General features: G+C 46.2%; 1 protein-coding gene across 3 annotated transcripts in view; it reads right to left on the reverse strand.

The window, feature by feature from the left end:
- Nucleotides 1-21,089, reverse strand: part of EXOC6B (exocyst complex component 6B) — a 624,130-nt gene that overhangs the window by 188,747 nt on the left and 414,294 nt on the right. For all 3 annotated transcript variants that reach the window (XM_069066557.1, XM_069066565.1, XM_069066574.1), the window contains exon 19: nt 14,748-14,889. In XM_069066557.1, coding sequence (XP_068922658.1) covers nt 14,748-14,889 — 142 coding nt within the window. The remainder of the gene's footprint in view (nt 1-14,747; nt 14,890-21,089) is intronic.

Raw genomic sequence — 21,089 nt, forward strand, 5'->3', positions numbered from 1 at the left:
GAATGTAGGGAAATAAAGTCAGGGATTTGAGGGTTACCAAGTCTACCAGGAAGGACAGAACTGTAGACCCTCACTCCTGCTTCTGTATCTGTGTGGATGTGTTCCTGGAGAGCACCACACCCGCTTCCTTGCTGGGAGATAATAAACACCTCCCTCTGCCCACTCTGTTTCTGAGTTCTTTCAGTGAGAAGGGGTTTGCTATTTTAAGGGGTACATCATGTGGATCTTCCTAAGGCCCCCAGGGAAGCAGTGGACAGCGGAAGCTTGTCAGGGCTAACTCCCTGACCCTACTGGGAAGTCCTGTGAGCCCCACAGCCGTGTTTCTCACACTGGCCTCTTGGCTGTTTCATGAACAAGACCTTCCATCTCTTAACTCTGGTCATTTTCTCTGGTGCTCTCCCTTCTCCCTCTGACCAGCCACCTCCCAACTAAAATCCACCTTATATGGGAAATCTTTCCCAAGCCCTCTTAATTCCAGTGCTTTCTGTCTGCTAATTCCTACTTATCCTGTATACTATAGTTTGCTTTAAACACATTTGCACGTTGTCTCTCCCATTAGACTGTAAGCTCCTTGAGGGCAGGAACTATCCTTTGCCACTCTGTATTCCCAGTGTTTAGCCTGGTACCTGGAACAGAGTAGGTGCTTAATAAATGCTTAGAGATTGGCTGACTAATGTACTTGTCTCCTCCATTAGAAGGAAAGGATGAAAACTGTTTGTACTGTTAAAAAACAGGGAAGTTTACCAGTGGAGAAGTCTAGTTGTGTGATCTACAGAAGCAAATGAACACAGTGGGAATGGTGCCCGATAAAGACTGAGACTACCATTTGCTAAAAACTGCTGGGAACACTGGAAAGTAGTCTGGCAAAAAAAATCCAGGATCACAAACCATGATAAGTTTCAAATGGATACAAGACCTAGATACGAAGTCGCGTCATAAACAAACTAGAGGAATGAAGCAGGAAACACCTTTCACAACTAGATACAGCAAACATTTGTGAATAAACAAGGGACAGGTGGGATTGTGGAAGAGAAAATGAATAATTTTAATTACCTAAAATTGAACATTTTTTTGCACAAAAAACCCTGATGCAGTTAAATTTAAGAGGGAACTTATTTAACTCATGTTTTTTCTGATAGAAGTCTGACACTCCTAATAGGGAAGGAATTGATTCAAGTATATCAGAATGACAGCCACTGTCCATTGTTAAAAGACAGGGGTGGCTAGGTAGTGCAGTGAATAGAGCAGCAGCCCTGGAGTCAGGAGGACCTGGGTTCAAATTTGGCCTCAGACACTTGACATGCTAGCTGTGTGACCGTGGGCAAGTCACTTAACCCCAATTGCCTTACCTTTCCCCCTCCAAAAAGAAAAAAAGGTTAAAGGATATGAACAGTTACTTTTCAAAGGAAGAAATCCATGCTGCAACAAGACATATAAAAATATTCTGTATCATTAATAATTAAAGAAATGCAAATTTGAAAACCCTCTGAGGCTGTACTTCACAGTTATCAGATGAACAGTTGACCCAGAAACATCACGTGGACCAGGCCCATATTCCAAGAGAGCAAAGAAAGAGAAGATCCATATGAACAAAAATATTTACAGCAGGTTTTGTTGTGGCAAGGAGCCAAAATGCAGTGAAGTGCCCATCAGCTGGGGAAAGGACAAGTGAATGAGGACAGGTGAGTGTGACGGGCTGTTACTGAGTCAGAAGAAATGGCCGCGGGGAGAGTTTCAGAAACACCTGCAAAGACTTGCAGAGAACCGGTGACCAAGGGGCCTCCCCACTTCCTTTCAAAGAAATGAGGGACTTGAGGTGCAAAGTGAGACACATGCACAGCAAACAGACAGACTTGTCTGGCTTGGCGGCGGCTGCTACAAGGATTATGTTTTTCTCTTTTTATTTTGGAGAAGGCAGGTGGAAGAGTCAGTCACCAGGAACTGAAGGACCTCAGAAGCCATCTCCATTTCAGAGCTATGTGAGAATCCTTTCTATAACATCTCCAACAAGTGGATTAGTATTTCACTGAGCAGCTCCTTCATCCCCCCCATGAACAAGAAGAGTCCTCATTCAGAAGCCCAGAGCAGCCTGCAGAAGATTCTCATTCACCCTAAACATTAGACTTCAGAGATCAGAAAAGAAACATCTGAACACTCACTTTTCTAGGGGAAATGAGTGTAAATACACATGCAAATATTCAGTTATCTGTCAGAGCAGAGCCAGGGAAAGCATGGATAAAAGAAATTCCCAAATAACTTGCAAACATTTCATTCCTAAAATTCCCTCTTCCACTTCCCGCTCCCCAAGCATTTTGTGAAGGGTGGTTAGGAGAAAGCCAGCGGATTCCTGACATTTTCTCTCCTGACTTACTCTTTGGCAGAGGTGTGCATGGGCACATATGGAAGGAAGGGCAGAGAAGGAGCAAAAGGGCTTAGAATATTCCCAGACATCAACCCTGCTCTTCTGTGGCCCTTACATTATCTGCTCTACACATGGGCTGTGTCCAGACCACAAATCATCCCGTGCTGCTATCGGTCTGAATGAGCCAAGCAGGAAGAACTGCTCACTACACATCCTTGAATGAGCATGTCTTCACCCAAGTCATTAACAAAAATGTCAAACGGAGCAGAGCACAGCACTTTTTTTTTTCTGGGGCACCGTACCAGCAACCTGCTAGGCTCATGTGACAGTTCTTTGGGGCCGGCCATATGAGCAGCTCCATAAACCCTGGGCTAGCCTGGCTCGCCTATCCTCCCCCACACATGCCTAGCCCTCTCCTGACTGCAGGCCCTGCAGGGCTGGCCCTTACAAGAGGAACTCTTTCCCTCCCCATTCTTGCCTCCTGGCTTCCTCTAAAGCTCAACTCTCATCTCCCTTCCTGCAGAAGCCATCCAGCTTCCTCCCCTGCCCCAGCCTCGCTCCCACACCAATAATCCTTCCCTCTATTTTGTACATATCTTGTCCCTGCTACTGGAATGTGGGCTCCTTGAAAGGGAGGCCTGTGCTTTGGTCTTTCTTTGCAGCTCCAATATTTAGCACAGTGTCACAGTAAACACTTCAGTAAATGCTTATTTACTGACTGGCACGAGGTCTCCACACTAACAGCAGCTCCGCCATCCAATCTGCCAATTCTTTCTGTACCCTGGGAGGAAGGTCATTTGGGCCAGGTGAACTTATCCATGGCAGGCTTCTAGCCTCCCGGGATTTACTCTTCTTTGGACATTTCCAATACAGAATCATTGTCCTTGGTAGCTAAATCAGTAGCAAAATAAAAGGGGGACAGCTCCGCCTCCCGCCTCCTCTCCACCGTCCATTATCACTGTCCCATCTGCCTTCAGAAGCTCTGCTCCTCCCCCTCGATGTAACCCCCAAACCAAACCCCCCCAGAACACCTTTATTTGGATGAGATCACAGGGCCTGTCAGTGACCAAACACAGGCCTCCTGACTCGATCTGATGCTCCTTCATTTGCCCAGATTACTCTTTTCCCAATACAAGTGAGAACAGATACAGGGAGGAGAAATGGGATAAGCTTATAATAGCAATGAGAGATTACATGAACTATGTACTTACAGTTGTTAACTATGTCAGGAAAGTTGGGCTTCCCTGCCCTCAAGTACTGGTGATGACTTATTCCTCCCATATCTTTATTTGATTTGATTTGATTTTTGCTTTTTGGAGGGCAACTGGGGTTAAGTGACTTGCCCAAGGTCACACAGCTAGTTTTTGTGCTTAAGTGTCTGAGGCCGGATTTGAACTCAGGTCCTCTTGACTCCAGGGCCGGTGCTCTACTCACTGCACCACCTAGCTGCCCCTCCTCCCATATTTTTAAAACTCTGATTAATGAGAATCAGAATTAATGAGAAAGCTGGAAACACTAACATGATAGGAAAGCTGAGTAAGTATACAAAGCATAAATGGGGAAAAGGGAAGAGATGTAATGTCCTAATGCCGGAAGAGATCCAAATGGATTGTTTCAGAAACACCAGGGCCTATCCCAGAACCTGCTAACGGCTGCATCAGGTAAGGAAGGGGAGGGGAGGGGAGGGGAGGGGAGGGGAGGGAAGGGAAGACAAAAGGCGACAGTGCTGAGGAAATGGGCGTGTTTTCATCCACGATGATGCCAGGAGCCAGCTGACAAGGATGAAGACGGGTGGTCGGCAGCTGCAAAGAGAATCGTGATGGAGCCCCAGCCCACGGGGCTTCAGGGCTACAGTGCTCTTCTGGCTGGTTGGGCACATCCGAATGGCCTCCTGAACACGCCCAAGAGCGTTCTCAGTGAAAACGGGGGGTTGAATGAAATGTTCAATATAATTTTATTGCTTTTAAATTTTTCTAACAAAGAAACAGTTAGAAAACTTTGGAGATTGAGAAATGACTATGTCCTACTCCCCGGACTCCTAGAGAGTGGGCTTCAGTAAACTCTGGAATCTGAATTGATGGGCAGGCAGCAATGACACTGATCTCCTTTTGGGGACGGTTTCTGAAAAATGACATATCTTATCCTCAGTAGCTCCATGTTTAAGCAGTTCCATGGTTTCAAAGGGTAGTAAAAATAAAGGAAGTCTTCCATGTTCAGAAATAACTAAAAAGCAAAAATGCAAAGGAAAGAAGAAAGGAGGGTGCACCAAGTTGTAAATCTTGGTTAAAAACTCAACGGCTGAGAAGCTGCTGGCAGCCAGGGTGACATTCTCCCAGAAGGGAATGTTCCCTAGCCTAAAACAAGGAGGAAAAACGAGAGCATCTCAGAAGCCCAAGATGGGCTCAGTGCTTACAGAGCTAGCCGGTCTTGAAGAGACCTTGTCACCTTCCCAACAGCTTATGATCTGGAAATTAATTCATCCCATCATTGCAGAGCCCATTCTTCTCCAGCCCCTTAGCAGAGCTGCCCACCCAACACTTTGAGGTGACTTCTGCTGACAAAAAGGGAACTTTGTGCCAGCCATTCTCTGGGGGCCAAGAACTGGGCCGACAGTGATGCAACATCATTCGTCTCCATTTTCCTGACAGGGATGGGATCTTGGGCCTTGGCGGGGAAGAGCAGGTCATGTGCCCCTGGCACTCAGGTTGGCAGCACCTGCTAATGAACGTCTGGGGGTCCTGGCAACAAGCTGGGGGGAGACAATGGCTGCCTTATCATCTAGGACTCAAGACAGCAAAGCCTGTAAAACAAAACACCCCAAATCCTCTTCTGTGTCAGCTAAGTGGATGCTGCTCATTGACCCAGGGCCTGGAAAGAGATTCTCAGGGTGTGCAGGGTCCATGAAGAAAAAGCTGGCTTCACCAAGGCCTCCAGATGGGTTTTCCGTAGCCATGATCGGAACTTCATAAAGACACTCCCCAGAAAATGGTTCTGCAAGCAGAAGTACTTTGTGTCTGACATTTGCTGACGTATGTAATGCTTCCAATGCTACACGCTCCTCTGAAATAACTCTGGGTGTGGAAATCCGAAATGAACTCTCTCGGCTCTAAGAATTGAGTAGCTCAGAAGCTTCAAAGAGGCTTTTGTGCCGGCATATTGATGGCGTGTGGTGGAAAAAATCATTCTTTCTATTGCTTTAACGCTCCAGGGGGAAGGGGGGTAAGAATGAATTGCATGCCTCCAGGATAACCAGGTGTTACAGATTGAATGGCCAACTTGGATGATTTTTTACAAAGATTTCAGCAAAACGACAGGAAGGAGAAAGAAAGGCAGACAATGGGGCAAGAAGACAGGAGTGTGAAGAATACTGAAGGGTAAGAATGAGCAGGAGTGTGCTAAATGTGGATCGGCCAGCTCAACCAACAGCAGAAAAACATTATGCTGCAAAAGGAGGCAATGTAGGGAAACCCTTTTGTAGTTCAGTTTACTCATCAAGCAACCTTTAAGAGTTAAAATCCATGGGAAATCCATCGGCTGTGCTGCTTGTCTCATGAACTTGGGACTATTCTAACATGCCAATGACAACTGATTCTTCTGCATTTTCATGTGAGCTGTATGTGGTAAGATGTAAGAGGCAAGCCAGCTTCCTTTCACACACACGCAGGTTCTCTCACCAATCTTCTGACCTTGATGTCTCTCAGATGGAAGGGGGCAGAAGAGGAAGGCAGGTTTTCCCATTACTATTCATAATGGTGAAGCTGGGATGGCAGCTAGGGAATCTGAAATGAGTGATAATAAAACCAATACAAAAAAGAGAATCTGCCCATCACTGTGCCCAAAGGAAACTTGCAGCTTCAGGTGCCGGATTCTCTCCAGCAAAGGGGCACTTGCTATTTTCACGCGACTCTGGGGATGGGAGGCAGCTCTTGCATTTCAAACTGTGCTGGGATGGAAAATGAAGTAATAAGATTCACTCCACTCACTTCTCTCTTTGCCACCTTGGCATTCTCAAGATGGCTACTGGAGGAGACACCAAATGGCAGAGCCACAGCGGGCATAAAGAGTGTTTTTGGGGGGAGAAGGAAAAATGTGCTTCAGTTGGAAAGGAAGTAATTTCCAAACTATTTGTGAGAATCCCTCAGTGTGGAATGCTGCTTCCTGCTACACTGATTTAACATTTCAAGAAGAACCATTTTCTTTGGAAATTCTGTCTTCCCTCATATTAATCCTTAGAACCCAAAGCTTCCAAGAGAAAGTCATTTACCCTGTTGTCTTCTGAGCTAAGGAAATGCTTGAAACAATGCTCCACCTTTGGAGATTAAAGCAGGTAACATGGTTTGCTTTACAGACAACCAGACTGACGACTCTGCCAGGAAAATGCAGTTCTTCAGGTCACACATGGACAAGCCACCTGGTCTCCTAGAGGCTTAGCTGCCCTATGATGGGGTGCGATATGGTGCTTATCGAGGTAATCTTAGGCTTTGAAGGCAAGGAGAGGGCCCCAGACTATCCAGAGAAGTCAGTGATGGGACAATAGGGCTGTGGGGGCAGGAGATCTCTGAAGTGCTGTGCCAAGGGTTCATGGCTCTGATCAAAGGCCTTGAACCTACAGCCTTTAGCATGAGCAGGCACAGAGCAGTGGGGACAAGAGAGAAGGAAAGGAGCGTGCATTCAGACAGGGAGGTTGGGGGCTGAGCCCTCACAGCAGACGCCAGTGCCAGGCACACTAAGAAACCCTGAAGGAGCGACGTAGGGAGGGAAATGTGCCGCAAAGAGCAAAGGGCAGAAGAGAATAACCTGTGGGGTGCAGGCATAGTACATACACACACCCATGCACACCTACACAATTCACAAACACACATCTACACACATCTACAAACACAAGCACATCCATCCACGTACACATGCACACACAACCATGCACACACACATTTCACAAACACAACACAATTCACACACACATGCACCCCCCATGCATACACATCCATACAATCCACAATCCACACATGCACACACATATACACATCTGAGCATATCTACACATGCACAGCTCCCTATACAAAGATACCCACACCCACAACCCAGGTACACACACACACCCATCTCCCCCACATGCACACACTCACACATCCTCGTGAGTGCACACACACACACAGACAGCGAAGTCTTGAGCTAACCTCTAGCTTTGTGAGGGAGGAGCCTTACTCCTCCAGGGTCCCCCACAACCCAGGAGCCCTCCCACGATCTGATTCAGAGAGGGACGTCACAGCTTCCCGGTAGCCACCAGTGCTAAGAGGAGAGACCCAAAGAGGTCAAGTGGATTGAGCCCCGGGGTCAGAGACCCAGAGCAGAAATGGACCTGGGAGGCCAGTGAGTCCAGCCCCTTCCTGGCTGGGAAAGGAGTCTCCAGAGGGATCTGACCTTGGCCAGGAGGGACACGTCCTGGCTGTAGGGCTGATCACCATGTTTACTTTCTCTCTGCTTCCATTCCTGGCTTCTGCCTCTCCTCGGGGTGGGCCTCCAGGCAGCCCCGTGCATAGCTTCTCTCCACACAGGTGCTGGAAGCCGCTCCTCCTCTCAGACTGGGGGCTCCCCAAGGCCAGGAGCTGTCCCTGGCCTTTTTTGTATCCCTCATGCTTAGCACGGTGCCAGCCGCACAGTAGGTACTTACTGACTTAACAGTAAAATGGGTGTAAACTTCCCAATCACAGGGTTGTTATGGACACTGAATTATATAGACACACACACATATATTTTACCTGTGTATACATACATTTACATACTATCATATGCTGTACATACACATGGCTTTGCAAACGTTGTAGCATTAACCATATAAGGATCAGCTAGGACTATTATTCCCAGAACAAATGGTGATCCCAAACAAGGTCACTGTCCCCCTAAGGCACAACTGGGTCCCCCATCGGGGCAGCAGGAATACTGCTGAGGGCTCCTCATGGTGGCTACAGAGGCCGGGGTCTCTTTTACTTTGAAAGAAACAAGAATGAAGAAGCGAGTTTTCAAAGCTATTCAAAGGAGGCTCTGGACCCAACTGGATTTGTCAATGACATTCAAAGAACTTCAGGGCTTACAAAGCAAATACCAAACCTTGTGGCCCTGTGGAATGTCCCCGAGCTCTCGTCACACCATAGAGAGACACTATAGAGAGACAGCAGACTCAGGAAGGTCAGGCCAAAGCTCATGGCTTCTGCTGCACTGCCCCTAGCCTGACTACCTTCTAGGCCTATGCGATTTTACCAGAGTCTTACAGAAGAGACTAATGTTCCTCACGCACACAGTACTGGTGGAAAGATGTCAGCATCAATTATCCTGTCAACTGGGGCTGCATTTATCCGCCTTCTGTATCATTACCTGAATTTCATGTATCGTTTCTGGAAGCTTTTTTTATAGGCCCCTGAACAGCTGAAGAGAGAAGAGTGAAGGGGGCTGATACAGGGAGAAGAAACCATGCTGACTGTTCCCACAGCAAAATGTCTGTGAATTCTCTCTCACCAGAGAAAGCTCTTGGGGAAGAGGATCTGAACTCTTTTAATTAATGAACTCTGGAGGTCTTAGAAGTCTGAATGAAGAGCTTTTTAGGGGTAAAGCACAAAGCTTCCACAATCTTACTGACTGTTTGCTCAAAGGTTTCATGTCCACCTCCCCTGTGACAGTCTGTCCCAGACAGCCACAGAAGCTGGCGGGATGTGGTGTGCAATGGCCTGCTAGGCCCACAAACACTTTTCAGCTCTGGCCACCTTCACGGGGTGTCACTAACCTCAAGAGCTGGGTGTCTGAAACTGGAAGGGAAATATGTGTGACCTCACTGAGGGGCCACTGGAATTAAGAAGGACCAGCACTGGCCAACTGGCCAGCCCCGCACAACTTTATTTTAAGCCAGGGGTGGGGAATCTGCAGGCTCGAGGCCACATGTGGCCTTCTAGGTCCTCCAGTGCAGCCCTCTGACTGAATCCAAACTTCACAGAACAAATTGCTGTAATGAAAGGATTTGTTTTGTAAACCTTGGACTCGGTCAAAAGGCCACACCCAAAGACCTAGAAAGGCCACATGTGGCCTTGACAGGACTGGTTCCCCCATCCATTTTAAACTATTAAGCCCTTAAAAAAAAAAAGGCTACAGAACCTAAAATCTAAAAGAGGCCATCCAGGCCAACCTACATAGGAGCAAGAATTTCCCGTCCAGTTCACTCAACACACTGGTCCTTTAGCCTTCACTGGTGGACCTTGTGTGATGGGGTCCCACTGTACTTCCCAGACGGCTGGGAAGCTGTTCTTTATACTGAGCTGGAATCTAACCCAGCAATGTCTGCTGTTCTGCCTGGCCTAGGTTGGGGGTGGGGGAGCCACGAGAACTGAGGGGAAGCTACCACAAGGAAACCTCCCAATAATCCAGCCCACCTAGAGCTGCATTGAGAGCAGAGGGTTCTAGCTCAGTCTTGAAGCAGAGCCTGGACAAGCAGCTCCTGCGCATTCTGGGGATGGCATCCGTGCTCAGGGACGATACGCCAGCTGGTGTTTGACATTCCATCCGACGCTGGGACTCACTGGCACCAGGTCTTTCTCCTGACTCTAAGGGGAAGAAATGTCACCCCGTTTCCCCATCCAAATCCCGGCATAGCATCCTGAGGTCTGCCCAAAGTCTTTTCTCCCCAGGCCCCTGGTTCTCTTGGACAAGCATCCCACGAATGCGCCACATCCACTGTCCATGCCGGTCACCCTTTCCTGGCTGTTCTTCAGCCTGTCATCGTCTCCCAAAAACGTGGCTGGCAATAGCATAAAGGTGGTTTGCTCAGGGCAGGGTGCTGCTTGAGGAAGAGGGCTCACTGACCCTCTGCAGGGGACACTCTACTGATTCGCCATCACTCACCAGATTCTAATCCCTTCCAATGGAAAGTATCTGTTTGCTGAGCCACGTGGGCATGCTTCCCACAGCAGCCATGTCATTCCTACACAGAGGGAAGAGTACAAAGCAAAGCTTTCCACTCTCAGAACCCTGACTCTCCTGCCAGACTGAACAGCCAAGATGAGCCAGCCAGCAAAAAGCATGGCGCGTGTGTGGGTTCAAATCATCGTGAAGAAAATGAGAGCGTTGGGTGAAAGGGAGAATCACAGATGCTGCAAAGCTTTCTAAAGGGAGGCCAACAAACTGAGCCAGTCATGGGGAGATGGGATTGCCAGCGGGAGCACTCAGTAGAGAAGGCATTCCTTCAAACTATGGATCTCAAAACTTCAATCCCACAGACTTGTGCAACCTGTACAGGTCTTCTCTACCTCCTCTGCCTAGAAATCAATACAGCCAAAGTCACTGCAAGACCACCTCATCAATCACGGCTGCCCAAGAGGCACGTGGAGATGGGCTCCTACAGTCGCCAAAGCACCAGAACTGTGGGACTCTGATGCTGGCCAAGTGGCGGGAGCCACAAGATGCTTTTGGTCCCCACTAAGCTCCCACAGCCTCTAGGAGGCCTTCCCCGCCCCCTTCATTCTGCTCCTTATTTCTATTCCTCCTATCTATGGCCTGCTTTGCATGGTGCCTTCCCAATATAGACCACAAGCTCCTCAAGGGCAAGGACTGTCTTCTGCCTCTTGGTCTATCACTGATGCTGATCACAGGTGCTAGCCATCATCTGGGGAAACAGCTCCTGTGGACAAGGGCTGGTCATTCCTACCAAGAGCTACCCTCCATGCAGGCAAAGCTAGCCTTGGTGAAGCAGCAAGGGCCCCCACAGGCAGAGACAAGAGACAGCATGCAGCAGGCCCGGGGAGCCGCCACCACCATCACCTAACTACCATTTCCCCTCCGACCCTGATGGACACAGCCTAGGACCCCAAACCCCAGCCCAATGTCCTCTACCATCATTGTGGAAAGCAGCCTGGCAGCTGCTCCTATGGGCATCATGGTGACTCAGGGCAGAAAGGTCTGGCCACCACCATCCTTGGAAATAGATGATGTAATGTCACCAGTGGAAATGCAGTTAAAGGAGAAGTGTTATCAATAGCTTTGCCACTGCAGGCTGAGCAATATAAGGCCTTTCCAAATGAATGTATCAGAATCGTGCAGAGGTGGTGTCCCCCCATAAGAATCTCTCCTCAAGAGTAAGGAATGATGGTCTGACTGATGATGAACTAATGAATGGAAAAGCATTGATCAGCTACTTCGAGGTGCACCCCAGCCCTCTGCACAGGGCTTTGCACATAGTAGGCACGCCACAAATACTATTTTTCATTCTTTTATGTGGCTTAGACAGAAACAGCAGATAAACAATGAAATGGGCCCAGAACTGACTGGAGAAAAGGGCAGCCTGGCTTGTTTTGGGAACGTTACTCTGTCTCAAGCTTCTCTAGGAAACAAAGCTCCATCTGCAACTTTTTAAAACTGTCGTTTCCTCATCCCAGCTCAGCTGAACAACACCGCAAAGAGGCAGCTCTGCTGTGGCCCACTGAGTTGGGAAGATGCGAGGCCCCCAATGGAACACAGCTCTCCTTTCCACAGCTGAGAGTTGTGCTACAGCACAGAGCCTGAAGCATCTGAGCCACGGGTCACCCAAAAGGCAACGGGGAGAGGTCATATACACATATGCGTGTGGCACCCACCCCAGCCCACTTCACCCAACCTCTGTCCACAGAACTAGCACTTTCAGCATACACTAAAACCAGCCAAGAAAGGAGATCACTATATAGACTAAAAACATCTGAGAAATACCTGGAAAGACTCCTTGGAAACAGACAGCTATTCACTCTCAAAAGAGTGACGAGGAAAAGATTTCTACTCCCCTCATCTGACAGAGGAAGCTTACTGAGCTGGGCCGGGTCACCAGGGCAGCAGAAATCTGCTCTTTCCACTGTATCCAGCTGCTGATTGTCCAGCCCCTTCCATCCCTGTGATCCCAGGGAAGCCTCCTAGTAACTGAGGGAGGCAGGTCCTACAGCTCTCACCCTTTCCATTTCATAGATAAAGGAAATGAGCTCAGAAGTAGTGGACAAAGAGCTGTCTGTGAAATTACAGCGACCTGGGTTCTAATCCTGACTCAGTACTTTCTAGCCAGAAGATCCCAAGTGAACCAGGATCTCAGTAGGGCTGAGGCTCAATTTCCTCATCTGTGAAATAAGAATAAGAGTCAGCACCTACTGCACAGCATTCCTGTAAAGCTCAAATGAGAAAGCACACATAAAGAGCTCTGGAAACCTTAGACTACAATAGCAACGTTAACTATCACTGTTATCTAAAGAACAATGAAGTGTTAGACGTCAGAGTGACCCAAGTCGGAGGTCTGACTGCAAGTCTACGATTCTGGTCCCCATGTCATGCTGATACAAAAATACCTATCTACATACATTTATATGTGTGTATGTGGGTCATATATATTATGCATATGCCACCCCCCAAAAAATGCTGTTCCAATTCTTTCTATAAGCTTCTTTGGGTTGACCAGTGAAGTCTCCTGGCCAGCTGCTGGAGGAAGCCACAGCAAGCCACCAAAGGGGCCTGGGTTTGCAGACCCACTCCATTTAATTCCTGCATCTTTTTCCAAGAGCCAGTCACATTTTCCATGAGCTACATCATTTTTTCCCCTTTGCACGGTCCAGTGACATCCACAAGAGCTCCCCAACCTTGACTGCCACGTAACCACCGCCCCTTCCCAAGGAGAGGAACAGTTTAGGAACAGGCATTGGATCCATGAGAACAGCTCGGGTCAATTAATCAATCAATCTGCAAACATTTATTAAGTACTTGTCCTACAGGTCAGGCAATATGATAGGTGCTGGACACATTCATCCAATCCTTGCCCACAAGGAGCTTATAGTCTAAGGGCAGGGGTGGGAAATGCAAATTTTTCACAAAATAAGTAAAAATCCAGCTATACACAAAGCAAATACACACTGGGGGATGGGAGGGAGACGCTCAAGACAGGGGAATTAAAAAAGGTCTCTTGAAGGCCTCGATTTTAAAAAGGAGACAGCAATCCTGAAGGGAGCTTGAGAATTCAGAAGGTGAGAGCGGTGTCAACACCTGGGGAGAGGGGGCAGGAGGTGCCGCAAAGGCACTGAGACGGAAAATGTCATGTCATGTAAAGGGAGCAGCAAGGAGACCGGTCTGACTGATGCGCAGGGGACATACATGGAATCAGACCCAGACTGTGATGGGTTTTGGAGAAGAGAACAGTTATTTTATTTTAAGGGAAATAGGAGCCACTGAGGCTTAGTGAGCTGGGGAGTGACAAGGGCAGACTTTGGTGTGAGGAATCTCTGTTTGGCAGCTTTGGGGAGAATGGTCTGGAGAAGAGCACTCTGATCAGTTGGGAGATGACTGTGATTCTTTCTTTGGGTGAGAGGTCATGATGGCCTAGAGCACAAGCAGTGTGTCCTGACAGGAGGGAAAGGGACAAAGGCAAGAGAGCCTTCAGAGGCAGAATCAGTAAGTCTGGGCAAAGGCTATGGGGACTCAGGGAGAGAGTGCACCGTGCCCAAATGGTGACTCTGGGTGCCTGGAAGAATGGGGGGGAGATGGCCCTGCAAGAAGTAGGGACTTTATCAAGGAGACAGTTGCAGCTACAAGACCGGGGCTCAGGAAGAAGATGAGGGCTAACTAAATCTGCAGACTGGAGAACCATTTAGCTAAAATCAATAGCAGAACACAAGAGAGCTGATGAAATCACCAAAGGAGAGAAAAATATAGAGAAAAGTAAGGGCTCAGAACCAAACTGCAGAGCACCCCAAGGGCAGGGCTCGGGAACCTGTGGCCTCAAGGCCACCTGCAGCCCTCTAGGTCCTCAAGTGCAGCCCACTGACTGACTCTAAACTTCACAGGACAAGTCCCCTTAATAAAAGGATTTCTTCTGCAAAACTTGGACTGGGTGAAAAGGCTGCAGCTAAGGACCCCGAAGGCCACATGTGGCTTTGAGACTGCAGGTTCTCCATCCCCGTCCTAGGGAAATACCATGGCATATGAAAGACAAATTCACAGAGGAAACTGAGGCAGACTGATCAGACAGGTAGCAAAAAACTGTGAGAAAGCAGCACCACAAAAACACAAGCAAGAGAGACATGCTGGAGGGAAGCGAAGACCCAAAGAGTCAAACTGTCTAGAAAGGTCAAGAAGGAAAATGGCAGAGAAAAGGCCACCCCGGGATTATGAGCAGCCTTCAATGGAGGGGTGGCAAACGACCAGAAGCAGAGGAGTCCGGAGCGGCTGACACATCTGTGTGCTCAGTTACCCCTCCCCTCAGACGCTCAGGACGTTCTCTGCTCCCTTGTCTTACTCGTAGGTGCCCACAAACCCAGGCCTGCTCTCCAGGTGGGCTCGGCTCCCTTCAGGGCCACCCCCTCCCCTGCCCCTGGCCGGGGCATAAAGAAGCCGTCCTTACGCTCGCACTCCTGTACGTCCAGGTTGAACTGCTGCAGGGCACCCAGGCTGAGCTGTCTCACGTCTGCTTCCAGCAGCAGCTGCATCAGTGAAGTAGCCAGATGCTTGCAGGCCGACATGCACGCGGTCTGAGCCACCTTTCCCTGGAAAACAAAAAGGAAGCATGAGGCCAAGGAATGGGAATCAAAGTCCCCTGGGACTCAGCAGCTTCTTGAGGCTTCGCCTTAGTCCGACACCCGCCACATTCTTGGGTGCCAAAACACCCAAGTCAGGACGGTGGCCGCCATCTTGGGAAGTGATTCAGTCTGCGTCACAGTAAGCTGTAATATTGAGCTAAAACTTGTGACAAGGCACACATTTAGTCACTGCAAATTTTTCTCTAAGTCAAAAACAAAACAATAATATTTCAAAATATAAGGCAAAGGGGCAGCCAGATGACGCAGTGAGTAAGAGCGCTGGCCCCGGACTCAGGAGACCTGGGATCGGTTCAGGCCTCAGATTCTTAACAGCCACACAAAATAACTGGCCGTGTAATCTTGGGCAAGTTACTTAACCCCAGTTGCTTTAAAATATATATATATATATATATATATATGGCAGAGCAGCAAGAAGAAATATAGCAAGCTTCCTCCAAAAAACTCCTCCAAACAATTAAAAAAAAAAGTCACACCAAACCCTACCAGGGAAATCCCAGGGAAAAAAGTCACAATGCCCCATTTCCCCAGCCCAGGTCAGCACAGGAAGACAGAGAGTGAAGTCTGTGGATGTGAGAGAGGAGCATCCAGAAAAGAGAAAGGTTAAAAGGCAGCTCTCTAGCTCTGACCCCAGGAGCAGAGGGGGTCTTAGTACCAGCCTCTAGAGCAGTTTGAAGCCTGCAAAAGAATAACCAGGGCACGAATCTCAGACCAGAGGAGCCTAGAGTTCTGTCACTGAATCAGTAGAGCTGAGAGTTGGCTGAGAGTAAGTGAAATCTTGCAGCTGTCTCTGAAAACTCCAAATGGGCAAGCCCACAGTTGTACTGCTCAGACTCCAAAACACACCAGAAACTAGCAGAGCTCAGAACCAGAGGTCAAAAATCAGACCTAATCTGGATCAGACAACTTGGGAAACGCTCAAAACTTTAAGGCCCTGAGCCTGAGCTGTCCTAGAGACCCCAGAATAACACAACACTCAATACCCCATGAAAGCAAAAGGAACCTCAGCCCAGATCTTCCCTACAAAGGTGTGCTGAGCTTAGCCCTGACATGATGCCTGAGGTCAGGAAGCAGGCAAGAAGAATGAGCAAACAAAAACAATTTCACTGAAAAAAACCAAAACAAAACAAAACTATTACAGTGGTGACAGGGACAATTAAGGCACAAATACAGAAAAAAGACAATGACTCCAAAACGTCTACAAGCCAAGCCTAAAAGAAATACACAGCTTGGGCTCAAATTCAACTGCAACTCCTGGAAGAGATGAAGCAAGAGTTAAAAAAGAGCTAATTCTTTTTTTAAGTAAATGAAATGGAAAGTGCCAGAGGAAAAACAGGAAAATAAATGAGAGCTATTCAACAAAGGACTGGAAAGGGAATTAATAGCTTGGTACAAGATGTACAAAACCTTGGTCAAGAGTAAGTGAAATCTTCCAGCTGCCTGATCTCTAAAAATTAGAATGGATCAAACAGAAGTTAATGGTTTTATGAAAAATCAATCATTAAAAGTAAAATAAAGTCAAGGGACTGAAAAAATCGGGACAAAACGTAAGGTATATCTCATAGCAAAAACAAAGGAAAACATATCCAGGATAAAAAAAAAAATTAAGTATCAATACAAGCTACCTGAAAACCAAGACCAAGGAGGCTAGACATCATGGCTAAAGAAATCATAAAAATGAAGCAAAACAAAAGAAAACAATGTCTAGATCTCTTAGAACCAAGGACAAAACACAAACAGAAAGAATTTGTTAGTCACTTTCTAAAAGAAATCCTAGAATGAAAACACTCAGGAACAATATAATCAAAATCCAGAGATTTTAGGTAAAAAAAAAAAAAGTACTGGGAATGATCAGAAAGAAAGACTTTGAGGACTGAGGAGCTACAATCAGAATTATACATAATTTAGCAACCACCACAATAAAGGAGTAGAGAGCTTATGATCTTCTAGAAGGCAAAGGATATATATAGGTTTACAACCAAGAATAATCTACCCAGTAAAACTAAGTTTAATCTTACAGCGAAAAATTGAATTCACTTCTAATGAAATAAGATTTCCAAGCATTCCTGATGAAAAGACTGGTGTTGCAGAGAAACTATGAAGTGCAAACATAGGAGTCAAGAGAAATATAAAAAAGTTAAATGTGAACAATGACAAAAGGCTAAAATAAAGACAAATTGCTTACATTCTAGTATGGGGAGATTATACACGTGTCTCCTATGGACCCTCTTCTCATCAAGGGTGACAAAGGAAATCTAATTAGATAAGGCCTGCAAGTGGTTCTGTTACATCTTGATCTTAGGAGAAGAATGGAAAGCGAGGGGAAGAGGCATATGGAGCTGGGGAAGGAAGGGAAAGGGTAGGGGAAATCATCTCACATAACTGTAGCATGCAAGTAGAAGTCTCTACATAAAATGAGGAAGGAGCTGGAGAAGCCTTGTTCATCTAAACTGGTCAAAGGAGGGAAGAATACACATATAAAATCAAGCACAGAAATATATTTTACTGAAAAGGAGAGAAGGGAAAAGGGGGACAGAGGAAAGGCAGATTACAGGAAGCATCAATCCTAAACAAAAGAAACTCTAAGGATAGATAGAATATTTAGTTATGTTTTGTGGTGGCAAAAAATTGGAAAAGTTAGAGTACATACATGTTTAGAAATGCTACTGTACAGTAAACTATGATGAAGGAGGTGGTTTCAGAGAAACATGGGAAGATGTGTATAAACTGATACAGAGTGAAATTAACAGAAACGGAGGGCGGCTACGTGGTACAGTGAATAGAGCACTGGCCTTGGAGTCAGGAGGACCTGAGTTCAAATCCAGTCCAAGACACTTGACATACTTACTAGCTGTGTGACTTTGGGCAAGTCACTTAACCCTAATTGTCCTCCAAAAAAAAAAAAAGATAGATTATGGGGTGGCCATGTAGCACAGCGAGTAAGAGCACCGGCTCCAGTGTCAGGATGACCTGGGGATCGAATCTGGGCTCAGACACTTAGCACCCACCCAGAAACACCTGGCCATGTAACCTTGAGCAAGTTACTTAACCCCAATTGCTTAAAAAAAAAAAGAAATTTAACAGAAATGGGAACAATGTATAGGATGACAATACATGGTAAAGAAAAATAACTTGGAAAGACTCAAGAACTCTGATAGTGTTGTGAATGACTATGAGACAGGCTACTCACTTATTGACAGAGAGGTTAAAGACTAAAATTATAGAAGGAGACACATTTTTTGGGGGATATGACCAAGCAGAAACTTGTTTTTCTTGACTATACTTTGGGGGGTAGGAAGCAAGAGGGAGAGAAGGTGAACTTTTTCTAATTGAAAAAAAAAAGTAATTTAATCTAAAAATAAAAATTATGAATAAGTAAGTTTATATGCTCAGAGAACACACTTCAAAATAAGATTGTTTAGATATAATTTAACTACTTTAAGTATCATCTATCAAACTTAAATATGAATATTCAATATATCCTACACTTATCTGAAAGTTCCCAATATTTACTATTTTATGATTTATTACAGGCGAAACTAAAAACAGCAATTTAAAAAAACCAAACCTACAGAAAAACTAACCAAAAGATATATGTTCTTTTAAGAGAAATATGCAAACCACATCTCAAATAACTAAATAATGATCATGAACACAAAAAAGCAAATTTTTTTTAAACATAAGGGTAAGAAACATCATATTTATAATCAATCTATCAACAAGTATTTATTAAACATCTACTATACCCTGGGCACCATGCTAAACTGGAGGTATGAGCTCATTCATCAGGGAGATAACATATACTTATATGGCACATACTGGATACACAGAGTTATGTGCTACAAGTTATGCTTGGCCTAGGGTAGAGGGAAGGGGGTGGAGGTATGGGGAGGAAATGGGGTGGATGCTAGTGACCAGGAAAGGCTTCCTGCTGACTGACATTTAAGCTGAAACCAGAGGTTTCAAGTGGCAGAGGTGAGAGAAAGCAGTCTACTGTCATCATCCCAAGGCATGGAAGTGAGTGTGAGGAAGGCTGGAATGCAGAGAACACCAGGGGAGCAATATGTGAGAAGCCCGGAATGGAGGGCAGGGACCAGGGGCTGTGAATGTATTTAAATGCCAAAGAGAAGGTTATATTTCATCCACACGGTCAGGTCTGTGCTTTAGGACAGGAGCAGGAGAGGAGATTCAAGGTGAAGAAACCAAAGCACACTGTAACAGTCAGGGAGAGAATTGATGAGAACCTGCAGGAGGGAGGTGGCTGTGTGCAGAGCACTGAGAAGGGAACGTATTGGAGAAATGGAGAGAGAGGGAAACACAAAGATTCAGCAACTGATCTGGTCCATGAGGAAAAGGAGACAACACCAAGCTTTCTGCCCTGGTGGCAGCCTTGAGAGCAAATAGGGGAGACTGGGAAAGAGGAGGGTGTTGGGAAGATGAGGAGAAGATGAATTGTTTTGGACGTGTTGAATTTGAGATACGCTGGGACATACAGTTTGAAATGTCCTCTAGACAGTTTATGATACAGGAATGGGGCACAGGAGAAAGAGGAGGGTGGGCTACATGCCTCTAAGCCTCCCCTAAGATCTAAGTCCTCTACTAGGTTGTCCTCTCAAGGAACTCAAAGCAGTTTTTTTTATCGGCTAACATAGCCTCTCGTAACATATATGTATATTAGACCTTTGGGAGAAGGGGACGATGGTGACACTCTTTTATCACTACTGTCTTACTATGATCTTCCCATCTGACTGGAGACACTCTAAGATATATGGGCTAGCTGTGAGCATGCTGGGAAGTGGTTTGAGTCTAAAGGCCACCATCCCTTTGGAGAATAAGCTTTGTGATGCAAGAAGGGCCCTTTCTCTCAGGAAGACAGTGGGAACAGCAGAGTTGGACACAGGAGACAAGTCAATGACTGCTTTCTTTTGATAAATCCTTCCCCAAATGGGGAACTCTGCCTGAATTAGGTGAGGCTTGTAACCAAGGAAGATATTATCATCTAGGAAACTGGGTAGGGAGCCCAAGTCCTCATGTAAAGATGTATTTGTCAGCAGAGGTCCCCAGACACCTGAAGCAAGGTGCCTTTGCCTGGACTTGGGCCTAGGCCCTCTTTTTCTCAGCCCATCACTCTTTCTTTTCCATCACCTTGCAGACAGATAGCAAATTGCAGCCTGGAGCCCAAAGCCTCTGTCTAGGAAACTGCATAGAACTGGGGAAGGAAGGGCGAGGAGGGGGAAGCCCGATTCTAGGTCGGCTCTGTCATTACCAATCTGCAGGGCCCATGCACAACTCATGTTGCATCTGGCCTTTAGAAGAGGAGGGACAACAGCATTACCACTGCCTCAAGGGCAGGCTGCATAGTCACAGATGCCCAGGTATGCCAAGTGCTAAGCATGATGCCCAAACCAGGAAGAACAGCCATGGTTACATTACATTACAGACTGTGTAGATCAGAGGAATGGGGTCTGTCTCCCTGAGAAACTTCAATTGTACAAAGGAAGGTCATCCTGACCAACTTTTCAGAACACAACCTCATTATAGGTAGATAAACTAGAGTTAATTAGACACAGTAACAGAGAAAATGCAGACTAATGCACACAGACAAGGGGTAAGAAGCCAATTACTTTAATGTGACATTCATTGTGTAACAACATGTCTCTAAATTCCAGTTCCTTAGGTGAACGCCACACTGATGAGGAATGAAATTGCCATTTGCTAATCTTATCAGACCAGAAGAAACATGATTTAAATGCCAAGAAAAATCACATTCAGGATGCACAACAAACATAGCCTCATAAAAATCTCAATTTCACACGAGACTAGGCTGATGAGAATCTAGTCAGCCACCTTTCCTTAGGTGAAACAGACTACAGTGATTTATTTATCCAAGAAGTCATTCCCTGTGATTTATATGAAGAATACAAGGATGGATCAACATTAGGAAAATAATCAACATAATCGATCATATTACAAATCAAAACATCCCAAAGCACACAATCATCTCAATTGATGCAGAAAAACCTTTGTTGATGTAACAACATTATTTTATACTAAAAACATATTACGTGCGGTTCCCCAACAGATAAGTGGGTAAAAGATATGAACAAAGAGCTCTCAAAAGAACAATTGTAAGGTCTTCACAACCACAC

Source organism: Petaurus breviceps, unplaced genomic scaffold (assembly GCF_028583685.1).
Source record: "Petaurus breviceps papuanus isolate PSGF00001 unplaced genomic scaffold, PetGlider_PUasm1.0 139, whole genome shotgun sequence".
NCBI classification, from domain to species: domain Eukaryota; kingdom Metazoa; phylum Chordata; class Mammalia; order Diprotodontia; family Petauridae; genus Petaurus; species Petaurus breviceps.